General features: G+C 35.6%; 1 protein-coding gene across 1 annotated transcript in view; it reads left to right on the top strand.

Moving 5' to 3' along the window:
• Positions 1-27,681, top strand: part of PRKN (parkin RBR E3 ubiquitin protein ligase) — a 675,844-nt gene that overhangs the window by 321,601 nt on the left and 326,562 nt on the right. The window contains 1 exon segment of the mRNA XM_059469512.1: positions 11,144-11,259. Coding sequence (XP_059325495.1) covers positions 11,144-11,259 — 116 coding nt within the window.

Here is a 27,681-nt window from a genome sequence, read left to right as displayed (position 1 = left end):
GTTATGCAAACAGCCATCTACACTAGATAATATATCTATGCATTAAATTGTCTTAAAGGAAGAATATTCACATCTTTCTGGCCTTAGTAGTGCAAAATACCTTTTCAAATATGACACTATGCTGTCATCTACTGAGAAATGGCTTCCTCTCTACTGGTATGTACATGATATATGGCTTTTGTGTTAAATGATTGTTTAACTTTATTTACTGCATTTTTTCAGATTGCTTATGCTAGAAATTATAGGTAACAGTATGCAAACATAGATTTATTTTTTTTCCAACAAGATTATACAGGAGCTAATTAATTTCCCACTGTGACTTATGTTTTCTAGCTCATCTTGCATATATATTGCATCTAGCTTATCTGTATATATTGCATATAAGAAATATATTTGAAAAAAGGGTGATGACAGCATAAAACTAAATGCCAGAAAACTGTCAGTTTGCTGCAGAGATTTTAGAGATTTTGCAGTACAAGATTAGCCAAAGAGAAGAGGGAATTTTGGTGGGATTCTTTTTGTGAGCTTTTTGTTTGTTTGTCCCTTCTACCCACTACATTTCCAGCAGCTCTCTGTAACTTTCAAGACGTCCTAGTAGCCTGTAAGATCCTCTGGGGAAAGCTTTTCAAGAGTTTAGACTATAGTGCCATTTTATTAGTTAGGGATTTATTCATCTCCAGAGCAACAGTGTGTACATTTGGATTTTGTAATGTGTGAGTCATGTTAAACACTGGGCATGTATTTGTATTTCTTAAGTTTGTGAGGTGTTTATGCTAGATATTACAATTCAAATTTTGCTATTTTAAATACTGACTAAAATCCTTAACTTGCCAGTAAAACCTCTTTTTCTCTTTCCACAGAAGTGGAAGAAATTGTTGTTCTTTGTGTAGGATTATATACAAGTTTTACTCAGCTGAAATGAATAGAATTAGCTAAACATGCATAGTCCTTTTCCCTTTTGGAAGATGGCAATATGAGTCAACTATTAGCATAAGTGTATTCATGTGGTTATATTTGGCATAATTGCTCCTTTTTCTGTGTATCATATATTTTGGCTATTGTACAGAGTATTTTGGTTACTTTTTGTTTTAAGTCTCAGTTTGTGTGCTACTACACAAATATTCCATCTGTCTTCTCAGTCCACACAGAAGAAAATATTTAAACTAGGAAACCAGGGGAAAGGAAAAAATTCTAAATTTACTGAAATTAATTGTAACCCCATCGACTCTGTCAGTTGAACAAACCTGAAAAAATAACTATTGGAAAAGCTTTGCAGAATTTTTCTCAAATATTATTATTTAATGTCTTATTCTATGTGGGTTAGACATTACCTCTGTTGGTAGGAAACAAGACCTGCTTCTTAGCATTTCTGTAGAAAGGAGAATATTAACCCAAAAAATACAGTAGAACTCAGTTAAGACTTAAGGGCAGCATAACTGTAGTTGTGCTAATAATGTAATGTCATGATGAAAAACATGCATCAGAAGAAAAGTCACAAAATTCTAGGTGGCAAATAGAACTAAAAATTCCCCAGTGTCTGTTCAAAGAATATGCAGGAGGTGCCAAGCATTTTTTAATATTCTGAGAAGGCAACTATACCATGTACAGAGGGAGAGAATAATATTTCTGCCATTTCCTCCCTCTCCTCCCCTTACTGTTTCCATTGTAACTGGGCAGTCTGGGCTGGTTCATTCTCATTCATGTCCTGATCTATGGCAGGCTTTGGGAAGATGGCAGAACAAACTGTCCAATTTTCAAAGCTGAAGATGCAGAGATGAAGTAAAGAGCCACTCCTGTAGTATTACAGCCTAATTCTGTCTGCCCAGTGCCATCACTTAAATACTGATGCTCCCCCTGAGGCAGCCATAGTGCTAAATGAAAGGTGTCTTAGTCTTTCAGCTGTGTTAGAGACTTGTAGATCATCTATATGTTTAATGGATGGATGTCAGGCTCTAGGACAGAGGTGATATTAGTTAAAGGCTGGAAACTAAACCCAAAAATAACAGTCATTTTTTAAATGCCAATTGGGTTCAAAATACCTGTTTTTGAAGCTTTGAACCTATCCGGTTCCTTTGATATCAAGGCATGGATAAAATTTAAATTTTCCCATGGTGACATGATCAGATGGATGTGATATAACAAATTGTTTGGGAATCTACTGTATATGTTGCAGAAGAACCATCAGTATTAACAGACTAGTCTATGGAATTACTCCTGCCATATAGAATATCCAAGAAAAAGTAATAGTCAATTCAAGAAATTATGTGGATTATTGAGGCATTATGATTTATTAACTCTGTGGGCTTCTGAAGCTTCTTTGTGAGACTTTACAGTCAAATGTCACCTGTGCAATATTTATAGCTCAAGTATAGGAGTCCTGTTTCTTGTACTTTTTAGATTTTTTTTCTGTAGTTATTTTGAAGCTTTGATCACTGTCTTTACCCTAAGTGCTTGCTAACATGGTTGGAAGATAAACAAATCACTCAAACCTGTAATTGAAAGCAACTTTTTGTGCCATAAGAAGCGCAGCCTGAGGATTCGCTATCATGTAGTATTCTTAGTTTCTTCCTCCTTGAGCCCTTGTCATGGGTTTTGTTCACATAAAAATTCAAATCTGATTGCCAGAGGAAATTAAGCTCAAAGTAAAGGGTTTATTATCTACAGGAAACACTTGATAACAAAATTAGACAGTTGGATTCTACTTTAAAAGAGGCTGATGGGAAAGTCCTAGGAATCAGCACTAGTGTTCAGGCTATGATGGTTATAACATATAATTGTATATACAACATATGTTGTAAGAAGCTACTCTGAAACTGAGACTTTTTCTGTGGCTCAAGTAATTCAGAGGAATTTTTCCAAAAGAATCTGTTTCATACATGCTGGTGAACGCATTCAACCCTATTTGGGTTGGGCTCTGGAGTCTGGGCTAAGTAATTTCATCATCCTGACACCTGCAGTCTTGGTTCATCCCAAAAGTTAGTGCTGATCAGAGATTGCATTGGATAAATGTGTGGATGAAAAACGTTAGGAGAGGAGAAGGGGAGATTTTGCATTCTTTCAGAGAAAGGAATGTGTAAAGCTTTCATATTATTTTATATGAAAGCATGGCTGTTCTGATTGAAAAGTTATTTATTTAAACTATCTTACTGTATTTTTACATGCCTCAGACGCCGCAGTACCTGTGACCTATTAGTTAGGTATTTTTGGGGATTGGCGGTCTATAGGATCTTTGATTTGACTACAATGTAACATTCCAGACAAAGATCAACTATAAGGACACACAATGCCCTACAGCCTTCACTTCTTTGTCTCTACCTTGAGAAAATGGGTGATAGAAGAACTGGGTTGTTCTGCATTTGTGTCATGGAAATACTGCTACTTGAAGGAAAGACAGCAGAATTAGGGACAGAATTGTTTGAGCTGAGTCTCCACTTGCAGAGAAACAAAGCATGTTTGTTGTGAGGTTGCCTTTAGATGAGCAAAGCAAATAAGAATTGTTGCTGATAAAAACGTGAAAAGTCATTTTCCCACAGAGTATTTTCCTGCGTGGTTGAAGTAGTATTGTGTGGGCAGCAGCAGCTAAGGGATTCCCAAGGCACTTGTGTTCTATTTTTCCACTGTGTTGTTTCTAGTAGACAAGAAAAGAAAATAAAATGATAGGTGCTACATTTCCTATTGTTTTTCTTACACAGAAAATACCTAGAAACTATAGTTTCATGTTCTATTCAGAGAGACCAGATGTCATTAAAAACTTGTACAGTTAATAACTTATCATGCCAGTTACTTTAATCTTAAATATATCTTTCTCCTCTCTTTAGATTTTAAAACAAATCAATAACTTGACAGAGTTTTAGTATGGAAAATAGAAAGGCAAGCTTTTTTTCAATCATCAATAATCTTGGTTCTATCACATCAAATGTCTGAATAAAACTGAATGGTTCTATAACTGTCTGATGGAAAAAAAAAATTGAACAATACTCCTGCTGTTCCAATGAATTGTGGAAAATGAAAGATGGAAATATTTTTCCTTTGCAAGGGTAATAAGTACATCAACAGATTTGGTTTCAGCTTGATTTTTGCTCTTTTTTATTTTTTTTAAGAATGCGGATAAAAATGGGATTTGGGTAGGATGACAATAGTTTGTTACTATTTTCTATTCCTAAAAACATCTCGTGAAAATTATTTATGATGAGTTTTAGATGCATTTTTATATTTCTAAACCTTGGTTTTAAGTGACTTGGTCCAAACTGAAATGATAGATCTTGTAAAGATTCATGAGGAGTATGCATACTTCCTGTTCCATAATCCTGCTGCACTCAAATACTTTCCATATCAAAGGCTTTCTGCTCAAAAAATATTATGCAGCATATTGGTTTTGATATATTCAACTGAATAAAAGGCATGGTGAATGTTAAGTTCAGAAACAAAGAAGTGGAACTGTGTATTTTTAATCTTTTTCTTATATGAGCTCAATTAAAGTCATCCAAGAATTAAAAGGAGATATTGTAAAAGATACTGACACTTCCTTCTCTAAAATATGTGTCTTTTAGTCACTTGGACACATTTAGATTGCAAGTGTTATAATTGAAAAGAAAAGCAAGTCTTTAAAAATGCAGGAGGGTAGCACTTCTGCCCCTGAATGCTACTCATCTCAAAAATATAATAATCATTTTAGAAGTCCACTCCTTCCATTCTCCATCCTTCACACAGGTCCAAGTTGATGTTTTCACCAAGACCAAGCCCAAGCAAAGAGTTAACAAAAGATACTCATCCTAAAGAGCTTTTATTATGAATAACAGATCTTGTTAGCCAGAGGCATTTTGAGAAGGGCAAAGGGATTCAGTCAGAAAGCAGATATTGGAAAAAATGCTCATAATTCTTCTATATTTTTATGCTGCTTTTGTTTCTTGCCAAATTAAGTACATAGTACTTACAGACATTTAAATTTAATATATTATCACTTTACTGCCTTTCTTTGCATCAGAAGTTCCTTCAACTTATCTTTGAGGTCATTTAGTTACTGGCAGGTTTTTAGCAAGGTTTACTATATACCACGTGATCTCTCTTGGAATATCAGTTTTTCTCCTTACATCCCATAAAGGCATTTCTTTTGAAGTCCACACTTTTGTCTATGAATTGCCATCTCTGGTATGTTTAACAACAGGGATTCTGCAACTTTGAAAGTGGAAGGGTTGGGAAAATTTCTGTAGAAATGTAGTTGAAGTATGCTGTTATTGGTGGCATGCTTCTTTTTTCATGCTGATTTCTCTGATTCCAATTTGAATTTTTGAGTCTGAGATGAGTTACTGAGTTTTTCACAGGGTCTTCTCTTTCTAACAGGAAAACTTAAAGTAAGTTTGTGGGGACTTTTTTGTGGTGAGGAAATGCTGTCTGAGTGTAGTGATTATGCTTTTTAGAGATTTGTATTAATTTTTGTATGTAAATGATTAAAGTGATCAACTTATTTTAATAATTGCATTGAACTATTCCTAAAATCTATACTAAGGAACTTCAAATCCACTGTCACTTAATAACCTTGAATACTTTTCTGCTAAATCTTAATAGAACATTAGCAACTAATCACTTAATACTATGCGTAAATCTTTTCTCTTTAAAATGAGTTAAGTGTTTATTTGTCCTTAACCACTGAGGTGTGAGAGCTGTATTTATCCCTTGTTTGCCTAGGAGGGGATCCACTTATCTGTGCCCAGGGGAAGCTGCATTTTTCAGTTCAGGGAAGTCAGCTGTCCTTGGGAATAATGTTTACATCAATGATATCATGATCAAGCATCATGTTTTAAGAATCACAGGATATCCAAGAGAAAAGGTTTGATTTGAATTGGAATCTCAAGTAGGAGAAAAATATTCTTGAGAGTATCTTGAAAGGAAATAGCACTGATGACAGAAGCAGAGCCTAAGGTTCGCCTCTCATTTACAAGTATTATAACAGTTCCAGATGAATTCCAACCATAGAGGAGATAGAAGAATTTGCTTGTTTAAAATGCAGGTAGCTATAGGAATGCTTTTGTTTTATTTATGTAGTTTTTTACCATAAACCAAACTCTATTGCAAATATTTGATATTTGGGTAATAACTTTCTCCCTTTGATGTTAACAACTGTTTAGGTCTCAATGTTTGCTTAGCAAAGCTAAGCCATGCTGAGTATCAGTCACCAATTAAATGGTCCTAGGTGATGCTTACCAGGCTCAGTACCTGATTTGAGGTTCTTGGTAGTATTTGGTGAGGTGCATGGGGGAACTGCCATTATTTTGTGCAACATATCTTCCAGTGAGCAGAGACAGTCAAAATACTGTTTGCTCACAGGAGAAAGTGGAGCAGGCTCGTGTATGTAATGCATTCACCAGTCTATCACAAAGTCATTTAGGACTAAGTCTTGAAGAATTGCTCTTTGGCTCTACAACCTTCCTCATAGTAGTTAGCCAGTGTAGTTCTGATGGTTTTTACTTATGTAACATTAAAAGCAGTGCCTGTTCCATATGTGAACAGTGATGTTTTAGATCTGTTTATTGTCACAGAGGTATTTCCATGGCTTGGAAAACTACTGCCTGTAGTTGTTCTGAGATGTGGGAACCTGAAAATATCTCTGGGCAGAGTTAAGCTCAGTCTTTTCCAGAACATCCCAGAAGAAATATTTGATTCCACAGCTATTCTGAAGTGAGTCTCCTTCAATCTGTCCCTAGATCTACTGAATATCTACTCAATTTTTCAGTTTCAAAAACAAATTAATCATTATCATAGGGGTATGCCACAATAGCATTGAACTTTTTTCTCTTTCATCGGGATAATTATGATGATATAGTTGAAATGAGATTAAAGTTTACTGATAATTTTAAAAAAATGAAAACTACACCTTCAATAAAACATACCCAAAAATGGCTTTGCTTATCAATCCTAAATAAACCTGTGTGGACAATTGAGGGGAACAGTACCATAAGGCTCTCATGTTCTTTTGTATCTTGTTAAGAACTGGGAATAAGAAACCTCCCTGAGTTTCCTTATTTTATCCAAATTAACCAGCACAGAATGAGAAGCAAGGGAAGGAAGGTGTGTTTTTATGTGTGTATGTTGTACACCAGCCAAGGTGCAGCCTATCTCGGTGGTACTTAGCCAAGACTAGTGGGTTTTTCTGACAGTGGAGTAAACTGGACTTGAGAATATATATCAAAAGGGTAAAGTCTCTTCTAGGCCTTTTGCAGACTGCCTTCCCCTGATAGTTTGTGTATGATTTTGATCTTACTTATGTTGGTTACTTGACCATAGAGAAGACAGTTCAGTTATCATCAGCAGTTAGGGGTATGTAAACCCCTGGTTTGTTTGAAATGACAGAGTTTACAGAGAAATACTTTTAGCAGAATATCAAAGAAGATTTGGGGGTGTTTTGAAAAATGTAAGCATTTTATTCTTGAGTTTTATAAAAAGGAGTTAACATTGACCATGTATCTTTGAACCTTTTCTTCCCTTGTGCGCTTTTTATGATGTTGTGTGACACAAAAGCGATAATGGGAGTGAAGAATATGACAAAGTATGTAAGAGTGATGCCCGCTCCCTTCTCTGAATAACAATCTATCAGAAACACTGTCAAAAGGAAGACATTTATAGTGTTAAATAGGATGTTCACAATTTCATGGGACCTATGCCTTTAGGCAAGAAAATGATCTAAAGGTATTCACTGCAGTAGAAGGTGACCATAAAACTGCTCACTTTTAGAACTAAGAAAAGCACTAAATTTTGTCTCTGCTTTTGCAGTAATTCCTTGACATCCTTACTCATTGCTGAACAGCAATGCTTACAGAATTTTTTTTTGTACCTAAAAACACATGTTCATAAAGGAGGAATGATGTGATTTCTTCTATTTTAAAATATTAAAATATTAGAAGTAGTCAGATACTGGTGTAGACTGCATGAACTTTTGCTTATTCCTTCTGTGTTATTCTGTAAGGTTTGGGGATTTTTTTATTATAAAATCAACATTATAAAAATACTGTCTCATATAGCATAAGTTTAGAGACATTTTGATATCAACCTTAAGAAATAACTACTGCTTGTATGAATTTTAGAGTTTGAGGCTAATTTAGAATGTTAGTCTTAAATTGGCTGGCTCCTAGGTCTCTATGCCTGTTCAGAGATTAACATTGGAACAGAAATGATTTGGATTATAAAATCTGGCAAATTTCCCTCCTTAGGCTTCCAAACACTGGGTGAAAGACTAAATAAACTGATAGCTACATTTACATGCCTGGTGAAATGCAAAGCTGAAGAGTGAAAAGTGGCTACACTCCTCAGTCTTATAGTTTGCTTTTGGTAATTTCATTGCTGGAAGCAATTAAAAAGCAACTTGTGCTGATGGCTTATCTGTAGTGATAACTTCATAGGTATATGCCCTGGCATAAAAAAAAGTGTGTTAAGTCTCTGGAAAATCTGGCAGATTGAATAAATAAATACTTGTGGATTGTGTATTCATGCAATGTGCAAAACCAGGCAACATAAACTTTCATATGCAGCTGGAAACTTAATTGGTTTCATGACTTTTAAAAGCTTTTTAACAGATGGAATGTGTATTACTGCAGAGAGAAAGAAATATTAAAAAAATCTGGAAATTAAGTCCACACTACTGCAGAACTGTCAGGCACTCAGGGCATACTGCACATTTGGTTCCAAACTTTCCCTGTACTTCTGAACTCCCAGCACAGCACTGAGGCCTCAGATCTCCAGAGACAGACTATTGCATTGGTTGTGTAGAACTGTGCTTTGTGTGGGTTGATCGTGTTTGATTTTCTAAGGGTATACTGCTAGTCTCAACATATGTTGTGAATAACTCTTTTATTCTTTAATCTTCAGGACGACTTCTGAAAAAATACTTGACACATAATCTTGTGGGATTTTTTCCCTATATTTTTAATGAGCCCTCTGTTCTGTTTGTATTTAACATTTAAATTTACTGTTTCTTTAATTGCAGTTTAGTCAAGCAGGGAGTCTTTCAATGGATAGCTTTGGGAGCTGGCAAGATTTTCTTTTGTTGTATTAAACAGTGTTTTCACGTTCCATAATGTTCTCAATTCAGCAACACTGAAGCACATCATAAATTTAATTAGAAGGGTTTTCTTAAAGCAGTGTTTGGGCTGATAAATAGTAATATTGAGAAGTAATTTTCCTAATGATATAGCAGAAGTATTTTGGGACTGTAGCACAAGACTCTTGACTATTTTTCCCTTTCCATTTGTCTTTCCCTGGAATAAGAACTGCATAACTTTAGTTATCTTCTTCATTAAGTAACTTTCATGACAAGAACCATCATGAGGTATTATCAAAAGCAATTAGAATCTCCAAACAGATCCTCATTAGGGACAAAAAGACATCTAAATCTATTTCAATTGGTTCAGAGTTTAATACCTTTATTGCTCTTTTTGTTTGTGATCTAAATAAGTTTTGATTATCTTGGGTAAGTAGTTTTATCAAAAACTTTTTTTGTATGTTTCCTTGCCTATAGTTTACCTGTTCTGGAATTGTGATTTGTCAATATTCTTGTAGTTGTATGCAGAAGATGTACTGAAGCAAAGAAATATATATCTTCTGCACTGAAATAAATCCTTCTTAACATTTAATTCAAACAAAATAAATTCAAATTAAAGGGCAAAGAAACTTAAGCTCCAAAACCTATTAGCAAATAATGCAAAGATCAATGGATACATTTTTAAAGGTTGAAAATAAATTGAAGTTACAGATTGGTTAAGGTTATCATCTATTTGGGATGAATGTGTTCTTCCATTGACTCATTTCAAGCTGAAATGCTTCAAGTTAAGCTGATTTTTAAAAGTTGTGTGTATATCTGTGTCTTGAACAAAAGCAAAAACTTGGGTAGTCTGAAGTCTTGTCTAAGAATGACTTTAAGCATATTTTCTTGCCTGGGACTACTTCCTTCCTTATGAAACAGGACACAAATAGTTTAGCTCTGTAGAAATGTGTACTGGTGACTTATTTCAAAAGACTTGTGAGCAATTTCTTTAAAGAATAGGCTTGCCTTTACACTGTGCTCTTGCCACATGGTTCTCTTAAACTGCTGCTAAGACATGCATCAGACATTGTGCCCTTCACTTGCTGTGGGGAATGAATATGTTGGTGAATCTGTTGCATATGTCAGCACTTCTGTGACAAACAGGAGTGACTAAACTGGGAGGAAGGTACATTAATACTTCTCATATCTCAGTTACCAGAGTCCACCTTAGAGTGGCATGGTAATGCATAGTACTGTATTTGTCTTATGTAGAAATACACAATATAGCTAAGTTATCATCACCACTGAGGGAAAAAAAAAAAAAAAAAACAGATCAGTAAATAACAGCTATTTTGCAGACAAAGAACTCCATACTGCAAAGCTGTAGGCATTGAGAAAGTAGGAGTCTGTCTGGACTGCTTTTAGTACAGTATTGCAGAAAATTGTGAAAAGTTGTAGAGAGGGAAAGGGGATTTTGTATTTTAAAAAACTAATTTTTTTTCATTCTCATTCACCCACATGTTCTCTTTTACTCATGTATTAGTGGGTGCTGCAATTTGTGTCCCCATTGTCTAGGTGGGAGTTGGGAGTGACACTAGCAAACACCTACCACATCCTTTTCATGGCTTTAGGATTGTTCCTGATGCTGAGGTCTGGATGTGATTTTTTCACTCTAAAAAGTGGACAGTAGTTATATTTTTTTTTCCTTCATCCTTTCCCAGCAGGGCCAGACTTCACTATTTTAGAGCCAAAACTATGTGTTGTAGAGTTCAGAAAATGGTAATATCTGTAAGAAAAGATAGTGGCAATATTAATGCATATTGAAATTGGTTGGTGTTTTGCCTTTGATTAGAGAAAGTCTCGATCAAATGGGTTTTTTTTATAAATCCAGAAGATCACAGAATGTGTCACACTGATATCTTCTTTGCTAGGAAAAGTGCTAAACAGAATCCACACCTAGACTGGTATTTTTGGAAGGGATGCCTTGTAAACCTTTCCTAATGACTGTCCTCCTTTGCTGTTGGCAGTGGTGATTTGTCTGTTCTCTCAAATGTCAGTAAGCCAAAGATAAAGGAAGGACCTGAGCAGCAGGTATGTAATCTTCTCTTTATCTCTCCTTCAATATTTCAGGAGTTTTACTTTAAATGTGGAGCACACCCAACGGCTGACAGTGAAACATCTGTGGCTTTGAACCTCGTTACAACAAACAGCCGCTGTATCACGTGTATAACATGCACAGATATTAGGTAAGTACAACAAAAATTGTCAGAGATGTACAGTCTCAGTGCTTCAGAGTACTTATCACTTCCAAAGAACCTCTTTTTCTTTGCACATTTTCCTTTTTAAAGGCTGGGATTTTTTTTCCCTGGTAGCATGGTGAAAAATGGGTCATATCTTCAGGTGTGTTATTTGTTTAGCTGGTAAAATTGCAGTTCATAGTTTTGCACCTTTGTCATGTTGCAGATGGAAATCTGCTTTAGTTCTAACTAAAACCTTGAGAGCTCAAGATACACAATCTTGAGTGTAGGTATTTTCTGCTAATATGTATTCAAGAACCTGGGAAAGAGCTGCATTTTTGAGGGGTCAGGCTGCTCCTGAAGAAATTAACTTCTTGGTGTTTGTTCTATAAATCAAAGTGAAATGCATCTGTTCTCATGTTTGTGTTGATGGCGGTTTGAAATACTGTAATCCATCTTTGCATGTAGTATTTGAGCACATACATTCAAGAATATCCATTACTTGAGAATGCATGGATTAAAAACCAATTGCCCGAAAAAGACAGCTATCATTGTAGTGAAGAATTACCTGAAACACATTTATCTACTGATTAGGAGGTAGTTTATATGAAAATGTAAAGAGAATTGTGAAATGGTAGTTGTTGGTCAGAAGGGAGAAATGGGAAAGGACACTTGAACTCTGTACTGATTCATATGGTGTGTGTCTTCTGGAAAGAGCTGGTTTTGGAAGCATCCTTTGTTTAACCAGTTCTGTAAATACACCACAAAGACCAAATATCAGTCTCTGTGAAATTGGTACGTCAGCATTTTGCAGCAAGGGTGCTGACTCGGGTACTCAAAAGTGGCTGGTTCTCCCGTCCCTTCTATAAATTCCCTGGGCAAGAGAATGGTTTGGCTTACTGAAGTGCAGGCCCCTAGAGCATGCCTGCACTGCTAAACACAAGAGGGCCAAAGGCTGATGCCCAACCCCAAGGCAGATGGAAATGCCTGACAGATGTCCTGCACAGAGCTGTGTCACCTGGTGCTTCATCATAGCCAGCTTGGGCTGGTTGTGGAGCTGCAACCCAACCATTGTAATCTGCAGTGAAAGTACACTTTTTATCCTAGCAGTAAGATGGAATGGAAAAAGGTTATTCATGTCACCATATTTCCTGTGTGGGACCCAGGAAGTTACAGAGGAGCTCACTGAAGAGCAGCAAAGGGGTAAAACTTGCTCAATATCTGAGCTTTTTGGAATAAACAGTACCTATCTCTGGGACCTGGATCCACAGGGCTCTCAAGAACTCTTAAGTATTTCTAGACTTCAGGAATGTTTTCTGTTCTGAGAATTTAGTGTGGTTTTTTTTTAAGTTCTCTTGAAACAAAAAAAAAACCACAACAAGCATAAAAAAATTCCAACCCAAAAAAAAAAAAAAAAAAAACCAAACTAAAACAAAGAAAAAAAAAGAAACTAAGTAAACATAGGAAAAACACTTGTCTAAAATCCCCTTTCTGGGTAACATTAAGAGAAGCAAAATGTAAGAAATTTGTTCTCTCTCATCATGTCAAAACATTGATACACATTTCTATGATAACTCTAAATTTTTGAGAATGAAATTCTGATTATCTTTCATAATTTTGATTTCTTTTTTTTAGAGCTGTAAAAGCCACCCATGCACTTTTGTGTAATACTAGACGTTTGTAGGTGATACCAAAACCCAGGATACTATTTTACCATTTTATTTTTTGTATGGAAAATCCTGCAGGTTGTTAAAATAGAATTTCACATGTGTCTTTGGGCGGATGACATAATTTTCCAATTAAAGATGTGCAAGAAATTGCTTTAGTTTCTGATTTTGTCTTTTACTAGTTTTAAGGAGGGTCAAATGTAAGTTTTGACTGTCGGAAAGAGCAAGATCATACAATGAAAGCATTTATCAGTTATGAAAAGGTCATGGTAAAATCTTGGGCTACTTAAAAAATCTCCACTCATGTTTTTTTGGGGTTTCTTTACATTTTTTTTTTCTCCAACCTAACATTCTTGTAATATTTGTATGTAATTCCAAGAAATTGCATAAATAGTCATAATCTTTTTACTTTAGTTAAATATTTAGAGTGATTGTACAGGAAATTACTTGCTAATACGCTTATGAAGTTGAAAAGTAGCATTTAGGGCACTCTGCAGTTTAGAGTATTTTGTGAAACCTACCTTCATCCTTCTGTAGCATTCATGTGAAAAAGAGGATTAACTGTATTTGGTACATTAGCTAGTACCCTGTATTAGCTTCACTTTAGTAAAATATGAAATTTATGTCTGTTCTTCAAAGTAGATTTTTCTTCCTTTTTTTTCTGGAAAAAACCCCAAACCAGCAACAGGACACCAAACAGGAAAAGATGACAACGAGATACTATTGGCAATTTTCTTAAGTATTTTTATTTTCAACATAAACCTTATCTCTAGGTGTTTTTTGTCAATTTATCATTGACAGTTAGTCTACCACAGGCGGAGTAATTAAGTTGCAAGATTTTTGGCGCGGCATTTGTATGGTTTTAGCAAGGTTAGCAAAGCTTATACAAATCTTATATAAAGCAGTAGTATACTCTGCTATATAGAAAAAATACAAAGTGGAAGCAATGATAATCTATTGCCAGTTTTTATCCTTAAGTTTACATTAGATGCACTTAGTTTGCCTTAGGTTTATATTTTATATAAATATTTTCATGCAAGTCTGACCACTGGAGTGAAATAGTTGGAAGCCAAATGCCCTTGCAGGGCTATGCTAAATCCATAGGCAGTATTCCATGTAGTGTAATGCCTTCCCATGTATTCTGCTTATCTGCAGCAGAGTTAGTGTGAATTGGCAGCCTTTATACATTTTTTTCTATAGCATTCAAGGTGATGGGTTGCTATTCTATGTCTTTGAAGAAGCTTTAATAGATTGAGCAAATGGCTGGAAGTTGAAACAAATACTAAAACTGTGCAATCCTCAAGGGAAGATCTGCTTTTGTCAACTGTTTCCAGTAGAAATAACATCAAAAGGGGTTAGGAGTACCCCAGGGTACCCATAAATCAGGCTCAGGAATAACAGCAGTTTTAAGCAGTGTAAAAATAAAATGTGTAGAACAGAAATGCCTCACATCATCTTTCACGAACTCGGTAGGGTACAATTCCTAAAGGCACTATTATTTTTAGCTTTCAGCAGATACAGATAAGTGTAAAAGATATAGGACATACTGTCACTTAATAGGTAGAAAGAATTCTCCAGAAGGAGCAATATTTGGTGTTGTGTTATCAGATTTTTTTTTTCCCCTCATCTATTAAAACCTTCCTTCGTAGTCTTGAACAAAGAAATGTTTTGCTTTGTTTAAACATTGAAATCTTTTTATATGTTTTTCTGCTCTTTGGACTTTCTATTACTGGAATTGGGAGTGAGAACTTCTGCTGGTGGTGATAGTAGTGCATGTGCTATTTACTCTTCAAGGGTAGCTGTGGTGTAATGTCTTTATAGTAGTTCTTTTCAGGCAAATCAGTTTGGACTGTGATCACATTAAATTCCATGGGTAGGAGAGTAATAGAGAAGGTCAGTACTGGGAGGGAAAAAAAGTGAATGTACTATAGGAAGTCCTGTTGGAAATTCAGTGGGCAGCTCTCTTCTCCTGCAGACAATAAAGAATGAATGGCTGCATGTTGTTGGGAGTAACAGTGCATTAATCTGGTTTGCATAGGGTTACTCGGGACTTCCTCTAGCTTCTCACTAGCTCTTAGCCAGCCATCTTTTTCAGTTTTGTTTGGTTTTGTTCCCCCGAAGTCAAAGTACAAGTTAGACATGTTTTCCTTCTAGCAGCAGTTTGTGACATTTTCCTGTCACTCCTGCTTGCTTATTTCCTCTGTTGTAGAGTCAGAATTGAGACAAATGAGAGGGTTTTTTTGTTTGGTATGGTTTTTGTTTTTTGGTTTTTTTTTGGGGGGGGGGGGTTGAGTGGTTTTTTTTTTGTCTGTTTGCGGGGGGTTTTTGAGTTTATTTTGGTTGGGATTTTTTTGGGGTTTTTTTTGTTGTTTTTTAAATGGGATCGTGTTGTCAGAAATTGGTAAGGGATAAAATTGTTTGCTTCTCAAAAATCAGTGAATACATATGTAAATGATTTTCTGTTGTGGCTTTTACCTGTGGGTTTTGTATGTCAAAAGAAGACCATCTCCCCAAGTTTATTATGGGGAATTAGGGTTTTTCTAATTTCCTATTTTAGATTTTCATCTTTATGATGTTATTGTTGATAAGGTGTGCCGTGTTCCTTATTGACCTATATTTTGTACTGTTTTGTGCATTAATGTTGTACATTGCTTTGAAGTAAAATATTTGTTGAATTGCTGTTTAAATATTGTTTAGAGAAACCTGAAATATTTTGCCTTGTCTTTTTCTTCTTGTAAAAGATATATGGTATTAATGCAGGTTAAAGGGAAAAAAAAAGTATCAAAGGAGGAATATAGCAGTGACTATGACAAGAAGTGGATGAGGCATCAGGTCAGCTATGGCATTCAAAACCCTTACATTACAAATAATTCCAGAATCTTTATCTGATTATTTGAATCCAGTGCTACAGCTGAAGAGACAATTTGCCAAATTCAACTTTTGACAGAGGTCCACTAATTAGCTCAATTGGTTAGAGTGTAGTGCTAATGCCAGGTTTGTGGGTTTGATCCCTGTACAGGCCATTCAAATAAAAATTGGACTTAATTATTCTTGTAAGTCTCTTTCAACTAAGAATATTCTGAGATTTGTTTGAGAACTGTTAACATTTTCTTAGTGAAGAAGCTGTAGTGCAAGTTTGATTCAGGTCAATTTTGCTGTTATTTGGAGAGATTTTTATGAGGGACCTTCTGTTGTTTTCTGACATGAAAATGCAGGCTATGCCCATTAAAAGACATTACTCATAGGATGTTTTCAGAAGAGTAAATAGTACCTTATTCTAGACTTATAACTACTATTTCTCTTTGCTTCTGGGAAATAGGATTCTAAATTTACCCTTTTAGGCCATTATAATCCAAGCAAGTTATTAAATCTATATTTAGCTATTATTTTTTGAAGTACTTTTTGCCTCCCTGTAACCCTTCTTGATAATGTGGTCTCTGCTCCAAATCTTTGTTAAATTATATTGTCTTTATATACCTTGAGTAGTTCAAAGAGAAGTGGAAAAAGATTGTGCTAAGAATTAAATCTACTTTGTCTAAGCACTATGACCATCAGGGACAATGTCTACTGCTTTATTCCCTAATGTTCCTTAAATTAATGAGATTTCTTAAGAATCACTTATTTAAAGCAGGAAATTAGATATAAAACTAAGAACTGTTACTAATTGATTTAGAGCTTTTTTTTTCCTTTTCCCCAATGAGGTAACTTATAGAGTAATCTTGTTACAGCTGTAATATTTGAGTTTTGATACAAGCAAAACCATGCAGAGACAACCTTTTGTTGAGAATTTGGGTGATTTTTTGAAATGTGAACCAAGTCTGATAATGCCAGTAAGTGACCTTCATTTCCTCTGAGATGCACAGTGTGGATTTGAGACTCAAGCACTTGTACCATGAGCTACTGGAAGATATGCCTTGTGCATGAAATTCAGTTGCCTTAATCTTTCTCTTGAGATGTAATCACTAGAATACAGCAGCCCCCTATGGCAAAGACAGGACAGCAGTGCAGTTCTTACTGCTCTGCCTCTGAATCTGTTAAGTTCTGCACTGCAGCTGCATCTTCAGCTTCAACACATCTGGGAACAGAAGAGTGCATTTGCACAACTCTTGCACTTTCACATTGCACATATACTCTGCCAGCAGGGGACAAGTGAGGAGGATTTTATGCAACCTCACTCCTGTCCTATGCTGGACATAAAGCACAAATTTCTCTTCATCTGGGAGAATAAAGCCTGCCTACCTTTCCTTCTTTATGAGGCTGAGTTTTTTTTCCTATGTCATTCCTTTGCTTGGCACATCTTAGTGTACAGTTGACGGAAAGGACAAATGGAAAGGAATGTTTTGACTGCTTGCTGGTTTTTTTATTTTTTATTTTCCCCCATGTTTGTGAACATCAATATAATAGTGTGTGGTATTATTTTAGTGCTTGAAACAGCCATGAGTGAGGATATTTGACAGTTGGCTGAACATGAGCCAGCAATGTGCCCAGGTGGCCAAGAAGGCCAAGGGCATCCTGGCCAGTATCAGGAACGGTGTGGCCAGCAGGAGCAGGGAGGTCATTCTTCCCCTGTACTCAGCACTGGTGAGGCCTCACCTGGAGTATTGTGTCCAGTTCTGGGCCCCTCACTTTAGGAGGGACGTTGAGATGCTTGAGCGTGTCCAGAGGAGGGCAACGAGGCTGGTGAGGGGCTTGGAACACAAGCAGTATGAAGAACGACTGAGGGAGCTGGGGTTGTTCAGCCTGGAGAAAAGGAGACTCAGGGGTGACCTTATCACTCTCTTCAGCTTCCTGAAGGGTGGCTGTGGTGAGCTGGGGGTCGGTCTCTTTCTCGGGCAACAACAGACAGAACAAGAGGACACAGTCTCAAGCTGCGCCAAGGGAGATACAGGCTAGAATTAAGGAGGAAGTATTTTTCAGAAAGAGTGGTCAAATACTGGAATCATCTACCAAGGGAGGTGGTAGAGTCACCATCCCTCGAAGAGTTTAAAAAGAGACGGGATGTGGCACTTGGTGCCATGATCTAGTTGAGGTGTTAGAACATGGGTTGGACTTGATGATCTTAAAGGTCTCTTCCAACCTAGAATTTTTGTGATTCTGTGATTTATGTCACAAATGAAGCTCATTTCTGAATTGAATATATTTCAATAATGTGCATCTCCTGATACACCTGGGATAAAATAAACATCATGAATTTCATTTTGTGTTTGACATTTAACCTGAAGCCTACAGATTCCAGAATATTGTCAGCAGGGTCTATATTATATGTTCTATGTTCTCTCTAATTTGTGGTGATTCCTACAGCGAGGTATTTTGTAGATTTCTTCACTTAGGTATTTCATTTGTGTTGTGAGACACAAAGACTTAAAAGTTTAAATTATTTGGGAAGAGTCAGTGGCTTTAGTGTGTCAGGTATCCAAGTGTAACCACATCCAATATTTCATGAGCTTCACTTCTAAAATATTCTGAAGAAACCTGAGCATGAATACTTGCATATAATCAATGAAAAATGATAGCTAATGAATGTTATTCTGTTCAAGTATTGTAAATTTAAATGTGAAAGTTAGAATTTATTTGCAATGTCCAAGAAAAGCTGAGTAGCAAATGTTTTTAAAACCTTGTGCAGAGATTCTTTTGCATGCCCACAGTGTGCCTTTTCTCCCATAGATGTTTGCAGGTTCAGATGTCTGGGACTTTCTTTTCCTTCTTTTTAAAATGAATTCCTTAACATGAAAGACAAAACACTTTCATCTCTGGTTAGTTTTGCTTCAGGCAAGGTTAGTAATAGCTGAATATTTTCACCATCTGATAGTGGTGTAGTGACCTATGAGAATTGTTATTGGAGGTCACAATCCGCTTGCCTTTGGAGAGATGTCTGTATTGCAAAGGCATCATCACAAGTAATACTAATTAGCAAGCCTCATCCTTTCAGCAGAGACCTGAGGTCTGAAGGAACAAGGTGAACAGATTGCAGAGATGTTCCTTTCAGGCCTCAACTGAGGCATTGAGGGAATGGTTTTGGTAGGAACTCAGCTGTTGCTCTCTGCTGAGCGGCCGATGGTTTGGCATCATCCACTGCAGTAAGGGGAAGCAATGGAACGTGTTTGTGAAGGATGTGGTCGGCTTTTACAACAAAATAAGGAAACAAGAGTGAAAATATCCAGCAAAGAATGAAGCTGCCCAGCAGCAAAAACCTAAATATGCACCCAACAGAATAATTTCATTTGCAGAAACTTAGGAAAAATTGAAAATAGCAGTATTGGGCAAATGTGCCAGGACATAATTTCTGAAATCAAATACGTGAAGGACTATTCATAAGACAAAGAGCCTGTCATAACATATAGAGAACTTTATGAAATGTTACTTGATACTTCATAGAATCACTTAATGATCCTATATGGAACACTGTCTGCTGTCCTGGGTAGTGTCTTGGAGAGCTATTCAGTTCCTCAGTCAAATAGCTCTCTAGGAGTTGTTATCAGATTTCAAAAATGCATCATTCAGATAAACATTTTGATGGAATTTGATGGCAAGTGTTTATACACTGTTTTCAATTGATGTCTAGGGCAAGGTACTACTCTCAAATTCTATAACTATATTTTTGATGTGTAACATATTTGAGGGCTTATGGGTACAAAATTTTGGGAAAACAAGGGAGGAATTGAGGGATATGTTGGAGAAATATGTTCATTTGTGTACATATAATAAATACAGACACCTACTGCTATATTTTGCTCTAAACCATGGTGTAGGATGAATTGTCATAGCAGTGTACTGACTGACAACAGTATAAGGAAAATATTTCACACACTTTATACTGGCAGTCTGCACTGAGCATACAAAGCTCTTGGTACATTGCAGTCTTGATGGACCTGTAATGGAATTTAATAATTAGAATTACATTTTTGCTTTTTACTTATCAATTCATGATCATCGATAGCTCTCTTCTCTCTTGTTAATTCTTTGAGTGTTGTTGAAGTTTGCTTCTGGAAACAAAACTCTTTCTGAAGGTAGTCTTAGAAAGAGTCTGTTCCTTAATTTGTTCTGTAAGAGAAACCAGGTAGGATCCAAATATTTTAGATCTTCAGGGAAATTCCTTCTTCTTCCTGATCAATGTCTTTGTATAAAACATCATTTAGTAAATTTTTAATTATATGTTTACTTTAAAATATAGCAATTTTTGGAATAGTAAATTATTGCAATAATTGTTATATACTGATAAATGATAGCAAAAATTTTAGTGTAAATTGTGCTGTGATGCACTAACTTCTTTATCAACTAAGTTACCAGCACAATTGAAGTTTCCTTATAAAGGGAAAATCCAGGGCATGTTTCAGGCAGGGGCATAGAAAGTAAATTCAGTCCCTTAGTGGAAAATTGACAAAAGTCAAGTAAATTGTTAATACCTAACTGTTAGGAACTTGATGCAAAATGATGCTGATTTGCAATGTGGTTTGAAAATGACAAGAAATACATCATAATCAAAGTCAATAACAATCTGTTAAGTTCTGTCAATATCTGTGACATAGTAAGGGAGCTGTGTGCAGACATTTGAAAATAGTTGAAAATGTACACAATTAATAATCGTGGACAATTATTAATAATTTTCCCAGTACAAGTTTGTAAATGGTAGTGATGCTGCACTGGCATGTCAATGTAGGACTACTACTAGAAAAATGACACCAAGAAAACCACATTTTTATATTGTTACAATCTCCATTGCTAAGACTTGTACTTTCACTTGACAGGTTTGTTTTAGTTTATGTTCAAGTAATTCCATATCATTTTACATTGAAATGCAGTAAGCAGGATGAAAACAAGTACATTCATCTATCAAAACTGTTTGAATTATTTCTTTATGTTTTGCCAATTACACCGACATAACTTTCTCTTGCTGAGGGAATAAGTCTTACAGCTGATCTCTAAAGATCAACTGTGGCTGTGGTTGGACCTGCTCCTGAAGGAGTTCAATGGTAGTGAAAAGTGAGTGAAATAGTAGAGAAAATGTGTTGCTGGATAGCAAGATAAGGGAAAAATGATACCTACTATACTGGAGACTACTCTCCTGAAGGAGCTAGCATAAGTGTGGCTGTTCTGTGCAGAGATTTCAGAGGTTTTCTACCACGGCAAGCTTTTACAAAACTCTCCTCTGACTCATTTTCAGTTTGCTTTCCTTCAAGGGTATGTGCTTCTGCATGTTTACTAAGTAAAATGGGATTTTGATTATTATTTCACACATATTTATATATAATACGTACGTGCATGTATACATATATACATTCTTATGTATATGTACTTGTTTCTTTGTCCTTCTTCTCTACAAGCAATCTTCAGTTATTTGAAGTGCATTACATTGATGAATGTTTTCCCCCTACGCTCTTCTTATTTCACTTTACAAAGGAGACAAATCTGCTCATATTTCTGGTGAAAGTAGGAACCAGACAGTGCTCCTTTGGCATGCAAATTCCATCTGCATTTTACAAATTACTCATTCTTTTTCTTTTGTTTGAAGCAACAAATAGAACATTCATACCACTTCCCGTAAGGTATGTTGTGTGTAACCACTAAAGGCAGTGTCAGCCAAACAGCTGCCAAGAAAACCAGGGCCAGCCTACTGATGTGCACAGCGCAGGAAAGATGACTGCACTCAGATGTCACCTCTGTGAAATCTGTCCAACCTCTTTGGAAACAGGCTGACAATGCTGATGTCAATCTTGAACTGCACTCGTGAGCAAGACTGTGCCTTTGCTCCCTATGGATTCTCTAACCTTGCTGGAGTTTATTGGATTTCCTGACAAAAAAAGTTATATTTATTCACTTTTGCTATATGTGCCTCAAAAGGTGTCAGAGCATGTCCTGATCAGAAAGCAGGTGGTGAGAGTGATGCTGCAATATGGTTCAGTCTGGTTATATAAAATAGAAAACAGTTTCACAAAGTCATTTATCCAGTTCAATGCATTTGTAATTTAATTTTGTTTTTAAAGTAAAATGCCAAAACAAAAGATAGAGAGCATTTTAAAGACCCTCATCATTGAAATTTTGAGAAATAGCTCTTTTTCTCTCTTGTCCCTCAAATAGATCTATAATTTTAGACAAAGTAGTCATTGTTTTGTGAGGACATAATTATGCATGTTTCTGCTAAATTCATTTTAATTAAAAAGACATTTCTTTCACCTTGACCCTTTCGACTTTGGTTATGCAAACGGTTTTGTGGGTTTGAGTATTTTTTTGTTATATAAGTGTTTGCAGGTTAAGACTTATGTGCTGCATTACTGCAGATCATTTTCACATAAATAGAACTGTGACTTTTCCAGAAATAAGTGTCTTCTACAGATGCACAGCCTGTCCCTCTTGCATTCAGCTGTGACCTTGAAAACTGATTAACAAAATAGTACTCTAAGGGATGCAAGGCTTCACATAAAGCAAGTGAAGCATGTACAGGCCCTTGAGGGGTGCTTAGAGTATCTCATAGACTCTAATGGTAATTCCTTTCTCTTTTAAAGCTATTAGGTGATTCTGGCTTGAGGCAATCCATAGCAATTTTCTCTTTAGTTAATTTTTGTGCTAAATATTTTATGAATTATCTTATCACAACCTCTGTTTCATGTTTTAAAGACAAAGTGTGTCTTTGTCTTTATGTCTGGTATCTATATGTATTTATCTGGTATCTCTATGTATGTCTGGTGTCTGTATGTCTAAGTGTCTTCTTCAGCCACTCAGATATTTTGGGTTGCTTTGTTGATTTTACATGGCGTAAACTTTGGCACAGTAAGAGGATGAAAAGTTAAGCAGAGTTATGATTGTCTAAACCTGAAAACAGAGTGATGCTTGTGAAAAGCATTTAAGACCTCATTTCCTTCAACAGTAAGAAGGACTATTTGAAAATATGCCATTTTCTACATTCCAAAAAGTAGTATATTGGTAGTTATTTAGTAACATTGGCAAGATTTTAAAACCTGATTTCAAAACATAATTTATTCATTAATTAGAGACTTGTAGATTATTGTACTTTTGACTTTCTCATTCTCTATGTTTGTATTTGAATTATGTTTTGGTTAATGAAACACGACCTTCTGGAAGTCAGAATTGAGAAATAAAATACAATTTAAAGCATCCTACACATCCCTCTCAATCTTGCTGCCAAATTTTGTGTCTTTAAAATCAAATTTATAATACATGAACAGGGGATATAAGGTATTGTTTATTAAGTCATTAAACTAGTAGAAGGCATTAAAGGAATTTTTGCAAGCGATAAAGTAAAAAACAGAAGGCAAGACTGAATAGTAGCTCATCTTAAACATCTGTAATGTGCCAAGGTACAGAAGTATAAAATATAGCATTCCCTGCACTTCTGCTTTTTGCATTCCTTGTTAAAAAAGTCTGGTAGCAAAACTGGAGACAGTTTTGTTGGGTTTTTGATCTCTCAAAGTTAAGGAATTCCAGTTTCTGAAGCTAGAAAGAATCGGGACAATATACAGATATTTGTTGGCCACTTGGCAACTTCTGCTCTGGTTATAGTGCCCTTCCCTATCTGGGACAAAGAAATTGAATCTACTGAGAATTTTTGGTATTCTTTTTTGTTTTTCTTTCTCTAATTTCTTCATTTAATAAGCAAGGATTATTAAATGAAGAAATTAAATTATTTTAATCTTTGCTATTATATGTTTATAATAGCAAGGATTAAAATATTTCTAGAGAGGTGTCCTACTGTGCTGTTAGGGTCTCTATGGTGGTTTCAGTTCTGCAGAACATTTAGAACCAAACTGTTACCTCACATCAGTAAGTAGTTAAACCTGTGCTTGCTGCATCTGAATAATCCCATCAAAACCAACAGGATCTAAATGCAGGTCTGTGTGCTTTGCTTGGTCAGAGCCCTGACTCATCCAATGTAATCATCCTGCACTTTCTGAGTGATATCCTCCAAGATGTAGTCATGGAATGTCTTTAATGAGTCTCTCAGTATGAGGTAGGATTTATAATGCTTTTCATCACAGAAAGCAGAGTGAATATTCAGGGGAGTTTGTTTTTCTTCTTTTGAAAATAAGACAGTTCTAGAAATATCTGCTGTCATGAGAATGAATTTCACTGGAAAGAGCTCTTGTCTCAATCCTTTGCTGTCTTTTCTGATTATCTGAGCTAATCTGTATGCATATGAAAAATGTGTTTTGTTTGATTTATCTTCCACTTTTCTGGGTGTCCTGGTGCCTTGTAATGACCCCCTGTTTTCAGAGAGGTATTTTTGGTTTGATAGTACTGTCTCAGAGTTTCCTGTTTTCTAGAAAAATACATTATCCATATTTGCAGTTCAGATGGTGTTTATCTAAGGGTTAAATCATTAACACTAGTACTAAAGCATGTTAGAAATGCTTCTGATGAAAACTATTATTTTTCTAACATGTTGAACAATATTCTTGGCCTTTCAAAATATGTTACAGACTTCAGCATTCCTTTGGATTTTAGTTGCTGATCAGGAAATAGGATACTATTACTCTGTGTTCATGTTCCTTTCCTTTGAATATTTTTGTTCTTTTCCAAATGTATGAATATGTTATTTCTTCTTTTTCTACAAGATTCATAAGATTGTATTAAGCTCCTAAGGAAGTCAGGAGAATATCCTTTGAATTCTTTTCTTCCCTTTTCTCTTTCCTTCTCCCTGCTGTGTTTAATAGATTCTGCAAAGAATATTTTTTTTTAGTTGAAGGAAAAAAGGAAAGGAGGAAAAAGAGAATGAAGGCTTTACATTAGATCTGCCAAGAATGTTCAAGAGGTCATTTATGATACCAGCAAGCATCTTTACATTTTTATTTTAAAACAAAATTGTTTCCTAATTGTTTTATGCAAGCAGTACACAGTCATGTAATTGAATTTTATTGGAAGAATTTTTTTTAAAGCAGTATGAAGCAGATTGGGCAGCATTGCACTGACCTTGGTTATAAGTGCAAATGTTAAGTAATAGTTTTTGACACTTGGGCAGAGTATTCCTTTAAAAAGGTTATCTTTAAATAAAATTTTCCCCTTAGCATTCATTAATGTCTGTCTTATTGTTTACCATATGCCAGAGTGAAAGACATCGTACAGGTAAAAACATTTATATTCTGATTTTTTTTTTTTTGTTTTTTAACCTTCAGTAGCATTTTTAACATTGCATTGCAGTTTTATTTATTTTAGCATGGCTTTTCCTACTGTGCATATAATCATATGCCAATGAAAGATTGATTCTGCAATGTGAGTACTCAAGTTCTAGAACAGGATGTTATTTAAACATATGCTTGACTTTGAACATGTGAGTCGTGGCTAAATATTCCAACAGAAGAATGCTTATTTTCATTAGCTTTTTTTTTTTTTTCAGTTATCCCTTACAAGTTTTTTCTTCTCTAATAGCTTGTCTTGTCAAGTTTACATCACAATATCTGAATTTTTAGAGCAAAGGTGCACAGATACCATAAGAGGAGGTATTTGCAAAATCTCAATAGGGGTAACTGACTGTCTTCAGGTGGATGAGTTTCAAGACCTATACAAAACTGATTTGGAAATACAAAACTGATTTGGAAACTAAAAATCGGAGCATTCTTTCCTTGTTTGGTTATTGGAAGTTCTCTTGTGGATGTTTCTTTTTTAAAAAATAACTCTTAGTTTCCATACACTATCATGTTTGTCTGATATTTAAACTTTCTTTGCTACTTTAATGCCACTATACTTTTCTTAAATTTAATTAGAATGGAGTTACAGTGCCAGTTAGTACAATAAGCATGAAGTCAATGGTTTGTAGGAAAAAAATGATTATTTAACTAACAGCAGAAACCAGAGATGTAGCAACTTGATCTACACTCAGTTGCCTGTAGGTGAAATATTCTGTATGTGTTGACACACAGTCCACTTTGTGCCTTGGATTTCTGAAAGGCTGCTTGTGTAACTGGCATTGCAGTAGCTGCAAGAGGAAAGGAAAATAAATGAATGAAGGCTTTCCAAACTCAGATCTATACTAACATTTTTTGAGTTGCCTGTCAGAGAAAAAAATCCTGGGGACATGACCACAAAAATTTTTTTAAAAATTTGCCCAGTGCTGCAGAGCACAGATGTGCGAAACCACTACACCTGTATGAGGTTCCTTGAGGTACTTTGGTATTGCTTGTGAAAATTGAGCAGTCATTCAGCGATAATGTGTTGAATAGTGTGAGGTGGAATGAGTATCTTTTGCATGTTAAAGGTTATCATATACTGTGGCTTGACTGATGCTCTAAACATTCCAAACCTTTTATTGCAGAAAGATGTGCTATCAGGTTGGGTCTGATTATGCCAGCTGCTTCCCTCATGTGCTCAAAGAAATATTGGAAGGCTTGCTTGCCTTCTTCAAGCTTTGACTTACAGCACAGAAAAGTGAGGAAACCTACTTTTTCCTAACTGTGGGACCTTCATAAATTATGATTTTTCCCACACAGAACAGCCTCTTGTTTTTCAACATTTTGCAGATGTGAGAAGTTTGTCTGTATGGTTTCAGTCATTATGTGCTTTTTTTTTTTCATTTATGCAACTTTGCTGTTTTGCTCAGCTAGTGGGGTTAGTATAAAATTGGCATGACTTCACTGAGTCAGCTAACATAGGTGACTGGCTGCTTGCAAATTGTTGGAAGAGGCAAGAAGCCAGCAAGGCTTGTTTCACAAACAAAATATGGTATAGAAAAATTTTAGGTTTTAAAATAAGATTTGTCACTGCTTATTCTTGGCAAATTCTTTCATGGTGACAATTAATATCTGGTCAAAAGTTGTTAACTTACTTGCAATTTGCTCCATGCATACTTTGATTGTTTTTTTTATCCCTTGCTTAAAAAGATTTAAAGGATTTCTCACCAGTGTGAGACTAGGGATTAATTATCACATTCTGGTGAGGATGTTAACTGCTGCCATGGGTGGGATTTTGATTTTGGGTTTGAGGCCCAGTGTGGAGAGTTCTATAGGGTTTAATGGTTGGTTTGTTTTGGTTTTTTTCTGTAAAAAGGCATCTTTTCTGAGTCCTTCCTGGCAAAATCATAATACAGAAAATATTTGTCTGAAAAACTGGCTGCTTGGACAAAATTGCTTACAATTTCAGAAAAGGAGATAAAAAACCAAAAACAAAACAGTCAACATCATCATCCTTATTCATTCCAAGACAAAGAATTTTAAAAATAGTGGGAAGTACTATTCAACTATGTTTTTATACACAATTGACAGATCATGGATTCAACCTTGAGTGATCTAAAGAAAAATAAATTTTGGACTTCCATAAGTTTTAATTCAAGTGACATTGTTTTCCTTAGCCTCTTCACTGCTATCAGATTCTTGATGCTTTGTTGCTCATGTGTGCTTATGCTTGAGTATGTTCTCCCTGTCTCTGCCAAGTACCTACCTCTCCAACTCATTCTACCATGCAAGTCCTGACTTAATTTCTTCTTACATTTGTAAGGTTTTCCTTTTCACAAACCACCCTAGAGTTCTATTGTATTTGATTGGCAACTTCCAGTTTTGTTTGTTTGATTTAAAAAAACCAAGGCAATTAGGAAGTTTTATGGAGTGAAATATTTTATGTGCTGATTTTATGAGTATAGCTTTATTGTCATAATCTTAAATGGCAATGACATGAATTTTCTCTGCTGGGTGAGTTGTTAATAACTTCTGAACTCCTGCCTTCAGAATGATTTTTTTTTTAAATTTTATTTTATTCTGCTTTTCTAAATCTCTTTTAATGATGCCTTCTAGGTAAAGAGATAATTTTATGGGAACTTCTGAAA

Source organism: Ammospiza nelsoni, chromosome 3 (genome assembly GCF_027579445.1).
Source record: "Ammospiza nelsoni isolate bAmmNel1 chromosome 3, bAmmNel1.pri, whole genome shotgun sequence".
NCBI lineage: Eukaryota > Metazoa > Chordata > Aves > Passeriformes > Passerellidae > Ammospiza > Ammospiza nelsoni.
Note: the sequence above shows the minus strand (reverse complement) of the source record. Positions and strands in the feature narration are given on the sequence as shown.